Source organism: Aquila chrysaetos, chromosome 13 (genome assembly GCF_900496995.4).
Source record: "Aquila chrysaetos chrysaetos chromosome 13, bAquChr1.4, whole genome shotgun sequence".
In the NCBI taxonomy this organism is placed as follows: Eukaryota; Metazoa; Chordata; class Aves; order Accipitriformes; family Accipitridae; genus Aquila; species Aquila chrysaetos.
The window spans coordinates 30,862,695-30,872,035 of record NC_044016.1 but is presented as its reverse complement, the minus strand read 5'-3'; the positions used below and the strand labels follow the sequence as shown (position 1 = coordinate 30,872,035).

General features: G+C 59.4%; 1 protein-coding gene across 1 annotated transcript; it reads right to left on the bottom strand.

Annotated features, from left to right (window-relative positions):
* Positions 1-265: 265 nt before the first annotated feature.
* Positions 266-4,967, bottom strand: IRF2BP2 (interferon regulatory factor 2 binding protein 2). The gene is given in 3 exon segments (XM_030035733.2): positions 266-3,230; positions 3,549-4,092; positions 4,094-4,967. Coding segments are annotated over 3 exon segments (1,758 nt in total). The 5' UTR covers positions 4,592-4,967; the 3' UTR covers positions 266-2,514.
* Between the last annotated feature and the right edge of the window lie 4,374 nt (positions 4,968-9,341).

Genomic DNA, 9,341 nt, shown 5'->3' with positions numbered 1-9,341 from the left:
CTTCCTCACGGCCCTCTCTGCCCAGTCCCGCCAACGTCCCTCAGCCCCAAAACAAGGGTATGCTTTGTCAGGAGCAGGTCTTGCCCTCGGCAGGCTGAGAGCTGGGCAACCTTGTAATGCAAAAGGGGGAGCCTTTTTAGGGAGGCTTTGGGGTTTCGGTTTTGCTTCTTTTTTAAGAGTAGAGATACCACCTTAATCAAAAACATGAGCTTCATCCCATGCGAGGTATTATGCCAAGCAACTTTGAAGAACTTGTTACCATCTATCAGCTCAAAATCCATTTTTTTTTAATAAAGTGCCTAAATACACATTTACACAGATCATAGTGGTTCCAAAGAATCCTTTACAGTTGGTTTTTTTATATATAGGTATATATATAGGTATATATATATATAATGTGCGTTTTCTTCAAATTGGCTAAATGTGTTTACATAAGACACCAATCTTGACTATAGGTATAAGTTTTAAAGCGTAATATTGACTCAATGAATTTGTTTATCATGCAAGTCTTATCTAATATTACATTGACCTGTAATATGGAACACAATGTAGTGGGTGTGCTCATTAAACACTTCATAAAAAATTACTGTGCATGTGCAGTTCTGATCTTCAAATACTAATCATGACCATTTCTCTTTTTTTTTTAAAAAGAAAAAAGAAAAGTAGTCTTCCAAAAAAGATCTACTCTGCATTAAATTGCAGTCTGAACATCATCACAATAAGAACAGTTGACTAAAAAGCACCCAAAATTCTTCAAATTATAGTCGGCTGAACAGATTTTTCCTCCTCCTCTTCCGATACTGAAAGTGTTTATTAGCCCGTCCCCGGGAAGGGACGACCTCGCCACCCTTTTGCTTAGAAACAACCGCTTATAACTGAGTTATAAACACCTCAACAGAAGGGCTCGTACAGCTGCAGCGTTGCCAACGAACTATAAACAGCACAAAAACATCACTATAAGACTCGAACTATTTCTAGTAACCAATGATTTATTGATTTTAGAAGTCTGCTTGGTGATGCAGAAGCGTGATCAAAAGAAGTGGCTTTACAAAAGAGTTCTCCAAAGTAGCTTAAAAGGCAGGGCCAGGGCCATTATGTGCAGCCCTAATTGCTTTCATTTCAACCAGTTTATATTTTCATTTTCAAAGAATAGCAGTAGGTTTGTTTCAAGCACACGTAATAAGGAAATTACAGGTTTCCTCCACCCACATTTGGGCTGTCACTGATATGCCCGCAGGCAATCTGGCAGAGCCTCAGTCACTGCTGTCACTGTACCACACCGTACCTGCCACTACTTGGAAATACCGGGTCAGCGATAGTAACAAACAGCAACAGCACTAGAGGTGACTGATAAGCAAACTCAAAGTCCACCTGCACTATCTGAAAATTAAAGTAAAATTAAAAAAAAAAAAAACAAAAAACCAAACCCAAAAACCAGTCTCTCCCCCACCTCCCCAGCTTTGTCCAAAGACACAAAAGCCCCAGAAGTGACGCTGAAGACCTTCAAAGATGGCAGTGCTACGTTAGCGCCTTTGCCAATTGTATAATTAAGTTTGTTATCAAAATTCCACGTTATGGTATGTAATTGGTGAATAAATGCAGTTTTGTAATCTTACAACTGATCACGTGAACTGCGGTCAACTTTGCCTTAAGAAAGGAAAAAAAAAAAAAAAAACCAACCAAAACACACCAAACCAAAACCAAACCAACCCAGAAATCCCTAACTCAACAGCGCCTCTCGGACACCTCTCCACATCCTACTCCGGAGGCAACTTCCCTTGAGAAACACGGAGGAATTTGGGACTGGATCTGGCGGATCTGCCATCGCAACCCGAGCCGCGCGTTTCTGGGAGAAAGCCCTCCTGCTCCCTAAGCTCGCCTGGCCGGCGGGATGGCGAAGGGCATCCCCGCCTTGGCTAGCCACTCTTCTCCCCAACCGCCTCAGACCAAGCCTGCATGCGACCAGCTCTACAGGACAGGGGCCAGGAATAAGGAATCACAGACAGTAAGGCAATCTTTACAATGTCAGAAAGTGTATTTGGCATTTAAAAAAAAAAAAAAGAAAAAAAAGAAAAAAAAAAGAAACAAGTGCATACAAATACAGCTAGAAGCATTTCTGTTTTGCCAAGTGCTCTCTAAAAAAAGCAGCGCAAGTCACAGCCTACATTGAACAGTAACTGTCACCAGGGAAGCACAACAAATAGTTGCTATAACAAAAGGGAAAAAAAGGAAAGAAACAAAAAACAAAACGAAAAAAAAACCCAAAAGAAAAAAAAGAAAAAAAAGGAGAAGAATTAGAAGAAATGCCTTTATAATAAGTACATACCTTTTGTCTTCAAAAAATATAGAAACACAATGTATTCAAAAAAATCAAAATTATACAGCCATGTTTATGAAGTCTACATTTCCCTTGTCTTGGAGATATATATATATTTATATATATATATTTATAGATATGTACAGAATTCGAGCAGTTCGAGTTCAAGGTGACGTCGGGCGGCGAGAGCGGGCCAGTCACGAGTCCCTCTCCTTTTTCACTTTCACATCTCCGGCCAGGATGGTGGCGATCTCCCCCTGCATGAAGGCCCAGGGGACGTTGGAGCCGACCAGGGGACACTTCTCCCCGCTGGGACAATACACCTCCCCGCTGGCTCCCTGCTGCTTGATGCTCTGCCGGGAGCAGGGGAAGCAGAACTTGTGGGAGGGGACGGAGGGACACTGCACGAAGTGGGTGTCTTCCAGGCGCTCGTGGCAGAGGGTACAACACAACGGGACGCTGGCGGCGAGGGACGAGTCCGGCAGGCTGGCGGGGTGCACGGGCTCCAGCCCCCCCGCCGCGTTGGCCCCCTGGCCCGGCACCTCCCTGCCGGGGCCCAGCCTTCTTTGGTTCATGGCGGAGGGCGAGGGGGGGCTGCTGCTGTTCCTCCGCGTGGTGGAGTGGACCTGGTTGGCGTCTTTGGAGGCGTGGTTGCCCCCGGCATTGTCCGCCACCAAAATGAGGGCGGCCATGGGCGACTGGCCGTTCTGGGCCGCCTCGGGCGGCGTGGTCCGGTTGGAGTGGGGCGAGGCGGTGGGCGGCGGGGGCGACATGAAGGGGGTGGCCGTCAGCGGCAGCTTCATCCCTTCCGACGAGGTGGGCAGCCAGGGCTGCACCTCCCCGTTGATCTTCGGGGGGCCCGCCTCGCCCTCCGGCTCGGGGGAAGGCTTCCTCTTCCGGGCGGCCCGGGCCCCTGCAGAGGCAGAGGGGAGGAGGAGGAGGACGAGGACGAGGAGGAGGAGGAGGAGGGAGGAGGGTGAGAAGGCAGCGCAGTCGCAACGCGCCGCCGAGCACGGGGGGTCACCGCCGTGCAACCGCAGAAACGGGTGGCCGCGGCCACCCCCCACCCCACCCCCCCGGCCACCCCGGCCGTCGGGCCGCCGCCGCGGGCGCCCGAAGCCGCCCGGGATCCCCCGCCCCGCACGCCGGGCGAGCACCCCCAGCCAACCCCCCCCCCCCCCCGCCCCGCCCTGCCCGCCGCCCCCCGGCCCGCCGGCCCCCGCCGCCTCACCTGGCTTGGCCACGGCGCCGTTGGTCTCGTAGCCCAGCAGCCTGCCGCCCGCCATGCCCGGCTCCTTCTTGAACTTGCTGTCGAAGGGGGGCACGGCGTGGCCGCCGTGCTGGTGCAGGGCCAGCAACGTGTCCCGCACCGTCTTGGGCTTGGCCAGCCACTCCTGCTCGCCGCCCGCCCGGCCCTTGCCCTCGGCGGCCAGCTCCGCCGCCGCCGCCGCCGGCAGGCTCTCGGCCGAGCCCCGCTTCTCCTTGGCGCCGCCGTCGTGCTCCCCCGCCGCGCCGCCGCCGCCGCCGCCGCCCGAGGAGGAGGAGGAGGAGACGGAGCCGGGGCGCTTGTGCCCCAGCTCGCCGGGCTGCCCCGCCGCCTGCCCCGCCGCCTGCGCCGCCGCCGCCGGCTGCTGGGGGACGGGCACGGCCATCGGGGCGGGCGCGGCGGAGATGGCGGCCAGCGAGGCGGCGGCGGCGGCGGCGGCGCGGCTGCCCAGGCCGCCGATGGCGGCGGGGAGCCCGGCGCCGTTCACCAGCGGCACCAGGGTGGGGGGGCACGGCGTGCGTCCGCCGCGGGTTGGGGCTCTGCCGGTTGAGCTCGGGCGGCTCCTCGGGCTTGGGGAAGCCGTTGGGCACCAGGATGCCGTTGACCTGCCGGCCGCCGCCGTACTCGGCGCCCAGGCGGGGCGGCGGCCGCTCGGCCGCCAGCGAGTAGCGCTCCAGGGGCTGCGGCGGGGGCCGCGCCGCCGCCTCCGCCGCCGCGGGGTGGCCGAGCTGCTGCTGCTGCTGCGCCAGGAGCTCCTTGGCGGAGAGCGGCGGCTGCTTGGCGTGGGGCGGCGGCGGGGCCCGGCCCTCGGGGAAGCAGCCGTGCGCCCGCTTCAGCTGCCGCGCCGTGTCGATGACGAACTCCACGCGGTCGGCGCCCTCGTAGTTGACGCAGCCCCGGCAGACGGGCTCGGTGAAGTCCCAGATCATGGCCCAGGGCATGCGGGGCAGGTCGCACAGGTAGCACGACTGCCTGCGGGAAGCAGCCGCCACCGCCGCCGACGACATGTCCCGGCCCCGGGGCAGCGGCGAGCGCCCCCCGCTCCGGCTCCGGCCGCCGCCTCCTCCGCCCCTCGCCACCGGAGTCCCGACGGGGAGGCTCGGGCGCCGCGGCCGCAGCGGGACCGTCCGCCGGGCCCCCTCCCCCTCGCCTTCCTCTTCCGTGCGCTGGAGCGGGGCGCGGCGGGCGCCCCGGCAGGCAGAGCCGCTGCGGGGGACGCCGCTCCCCTCGCCGTCTCCGCCGGCGGCGCTCACAGGGCGGCGGGGACGCGCATCTCCGCGGCGCGGCTGGCGCAGGGCTGCGGCCCGCTGCCGCCCGCACGGCTCCCCCGCTCGCTGGCTACTACGGGGCGGCGCGGGGCGGCGGGGGCCGGCGCGGCGCGGCGGGGCGGGCGGGGCGGGGACTGCCGCGGGGGCCGGGGCCGGGGCCGGGGCTGGCGGCGGCGCCGTGCCGTGCCGGGCTCCAGCCGCCACCGCCGCCTCTGCGCGCCGCCGCCTCGATTCTTCGACAGTGCCGGCCGCGCCTGCGCGATGGGCGCCCCCGCCCCGCCGCCGCCGCCGCCGCCGCCGCGATCGCGGCCCCGGCCCCTGCCCGCGCCCCCGCCACCGGCACCGCCACCGGCACCGGGGGTTCCTCCTGCCGGCGGGGGGGGGGGGGCCGCCGCGCCCCCGCCCCGTCTCGCCCTCGGGGAGGGCTGTGGGAGCGGAGAGGGGACGAGGCGCGGGGCGGGGGCGCGCCGCACCTCCCTCCTCCTTTTCTGTTATTATTTTTGTTTTTAGTACTGTTTCCTGCGCCGCCGAGGGGCTCTGCCGAAACCTGCCACCCGCGGACGCAGAGATGCGCGGGGCGCCTCCCGCAGTGCGGGGCTCGGTGTTCGTGTCCCCGTCCCCGTCCCCCCCCGCTCCGCTCGGCCGGTGACCTTGGGCACGGCGCGGCGCCCCGGGCGCGCCCCGCGGCTGCGGGCTCCCCCCCCCCGGGCCCCCTCCCGCGGGGCCGGTCAGCGCCACCTCCGGGCCGGGGCCGGCCGCCCTCCCGCGCCGCTGCCCGGCTTTGTTCTCCCCGCTGGGGCAGGAGGCACCATTCTAAATAAATACGACGATTACCCTTTTTTTTTTTTTTTTTAAACTGTTGTCATTGTGCACAGGAAATAGGACGTTCTAGATTTCCTGTCATTTTCAACCACAAACCAGCGGTTCTCTAATGCAGATTAGCAAAATTCACACAGACTAAGCAAACGCCGTCTCCTCCCCCCAAAAAAGAAAAACCTGCAGACATGTTTTCCCCGTCCCCCTTCCAAGCTGCGAATCGCTCATCCGCCGCCTGCATCCACACCGAAACACAGGGCGCGGGCGAGGGAGGGAGGAAAAGAGGGTGTTCGCTCTTCCCGTCTGCCACGGGAGGTGAAGCGAGCCCTCGCCGGGCGCATCCCGGCACGTACGGCCGGCCGCACGCCTCTGCCCGGGCAGGGTAAACCCCGCGGAGCCCGCTCCCCCCCCGACCCCCCCGACGCCCGTGCTCGGGCCGCCCTTCCCACGGCGTTATGTAGGTTACGGGGGAGGGAGGGAAGGAGGGCGGGAGGCGGGGGCCGGCGGGGGCCGGGGAAGCTCTGACGTCCGCCGCAGCCGCCGCCGGGAGGTGCCTCCCGGAGCCCGCCAGCCGCCCGACGGCGCGGACGGGGCCGCTGCGGGGCCGGGAGCGCCGCCGCCGGGCCGGCCCCCGCGCCAAGCGCCGCCTCCCCCGCCGCTCTTCCTCGGCCCGGCGAGGGGGTTAGGCGGGGAGCGGGGGGCAGCAGCCGCCCCCCACGCCCGCCCAGCTCCCTCCAGCACCGCCCGCCGGGGCCCGGCGGCGCTGCGTGGCGCGGCCGCCCGTGTGCCCCGCGGCGGGGCGGGGGGGGGGGGGGGGTGCGGGGGGCTTGCCTGGCCCTGGCGCTGGTTCCTAGCGCCGGCCCCCCTGCCAGCTGGGGTGACTTTGCAACTGCACGCCCGGCCGGGCGTCCTGGAGGCGCCGGGCTGTTAACAAGCAAAACAAACACCCGCCCCGACCCCCGACCCAGACCCGCACGTAGGGGCGGCGGCCACGGCTGCTGCCCCCGGAACCCTCCCGGCTCGTACCGGCCGGGGTAGGGGGGGCAGGAGGGAGGGGAAGGGGAGAGCCTGGCCGCGGCGCGGCCCCGACGTGTCCCCGGAGAGCTAAGGGTTAACACGGGCTCGCTTTTCCCGAGCAGCCCTCCTTTCACATTGCATCAAAGTCCTTTAAAGCTGTTTCTCTTCCCTCCTCCCCTCCCCGGCTGGAAAGACGCTTTATCCATGCATGCTAAGTAAACAGATCTTTGTTTTTGTCTTCCACCCACTGCCCTCTTTCTCCAGCCCGAAGCTGGAGCCTCGCCAAGCCGGCTGCAGCGATTGCTGCCTCCACACACTCACACACACACACATACGGGGGGGGGGGGGGGGAGAAGCCGGGTTTCTCGGGTGAGGCAATGCGCCTGCAATTGGCAGGGACAAGGCAGGAATTGTAATTGCACTTCATCATGTGATGGCTTATGAAAGAGGAAGTTTGGATGTTTTAGTCACGTACTCCTTTGCCCTCTTGCTTTAGCCTCCAGGTTCTCCGAAGGAAAAAATTACATATATTTATATATACTGGTGGAAAGCCAAGAAACAGTGTGTTTGCACATTTCAGATCATGAACAGAGCTGGAGTGCTAGCTGAGTGAGGCTGCAGGGGAAGAAGAAAGCAAAGCTTTCAGCTGTGGCAAGCTTTTAACTGCAGGACAGAAAATGTGATCTGTATTTATTTTCCTTTATTTCTAATGAAAACTAGCTGCTTGGAAAAGTCGACCGGTATTCAGTTCTTGCCGCATTTGCCGCCTTTGAATTCATTCTGGTGGAAAAGGCAAAAAAACCCCACGTTACCAAGCTCAACGTCAAAAAGCTGATAAAAAAATAGTGGCAGTGCTACATAGGAAATGTGGTTTATGTATCAAATCACAAAAAAAAAGTCCTCAAAGCTGCTGACTGTTACAGCAGTAACTGCACAGGAATCGAACAGATAATGCGTTTGTTTCTTGTTCCTTTTTCTTTTTTGGAAACAGAAACCATCCTTTTGTGCTCGATCTCTGTGAAACGCCCCTTGCTATGACATGCCAACGCTATAGATAGGAGCAGTGAGTGCTGGAGGACATCTGATGGGGCATGGGGGCCACGCAGGGCCAGGGCAGTGCCTGTCCGAGGAGCACCATGGTGGCACGGATGGGACCCCAACACGGTGCGGGAGGCCTTCGCCTTGTCCCGGTTGCGCCCAATGCCATGGTTGAGGGAAGGAAGGGAGAGGAGAGGTCAGAGCGGGGCAGCTCTTCAAGATGAACACTGTCTGCCACCCCCACATCAATGCTATGGCAAGCCCCTTCCGAGCCCATGCTTTTTGGCATTTTTCTGAGGTCTTGCCGTGTTTCTCTGCTCCTCCGTCCCTGCAGGGACCCGCTTTCCTTCCCACCTTTCCTCCGTGCGGGTAGCAGCGATCGCACGCAGCCCCTTGCCCAAGAACTGTGCCCCCAGCCTGCACTTCGCCCACGTACCCATCCTCCGTGGGACCTGCCTTTCCTTCTGTGTCCAAACCAGTGCTCCCCACCTGCTCCCCTGCGCCCTTGGCATTCCCCTTTCCCTCCCAATCGAGGGCTGCCCCACGTCCTTCCCCTGCTGCAGATCTGTGCCGCTTCCTCCGTGGGTCTTATTTCTATCCTTCTGTTGGGGCAGAAGATCTGCAGGGTGGTAGCAAAATGGCCAGAGCCAAGGTGGGAAGGGTGATTATGCTGGAGGGTGCTATCAGCTCTCCTTCATTGATCTGTAATGAATTATGGAGGCTACTCTCCCAGAACGGAGAGGGGAGAGGCTGGGAATAGTCCCTGAAGTTTTGGATTTGGTCAGATGCAGGTGATTTGGGGCCAAGGAGCCCACCGAAGCAGTGCCATCGTGGCTGAAAGCAAGACGTGCCAGCTCAACCTGCAGGAACCTGACAGCAGATTACAGCCTCTGCCAGCGCACGGCCGGGAGCGCGGTCATTACGTATTTGTTATAATGTTCGTAGAGCCTGTGCTGAGAGGAGAGTTCAGGTGGGAACAGAGGAGCTTTGCCTCCGCTCCGAGGCACCTCCTGATTTTACAGCATCTCAGCTGTTTTTATTCCTACTGGAGACAGCAGGTTGCTCCAGAGGATTTTCCAGAAGGCTGAATGAATGCGGGTTTCAGTGGACTTCTTGCCTAGGTGAGGATAATGTGATTTTTGCCAACAGTTCAAAAGCCCCTAATGCAACTGCCAGATCTTGCTTGTAGACAGCTGCTCATGTTTGCCTGTAAGAGTGAGCTACTGGTCGCCATTTTAGGAACACTGAAACTTTTGCTTTTCATTTAAAACGGTCCATCGTTTTGAAGATGAAGCCGCACCACCACCCTTTTATGCATGGATTTTGAGATGTACATTTCAAACAGCAGTTCAGGTGATGTTCTGCTTTCACGTTGATGCTGGTTCCAACACCAGCCTCATGGCACACTGAAAAGAGAAAAATCTTGGAGAAAAAGAAAAATCCCTATCCAACAGTGTTTTATTTAGTGCCATAGGAAAAAAAAAAAAGATACTGATGCAAACGAGAGTATCATCAGGCGCAGCCTGTTGACATAAATAGGCTTTGGACAGGCTCATGGAAAGCCACCGATCCTGCAGGTGTTTACAACCACTTATAACTTTATTCACACGAGCATCAC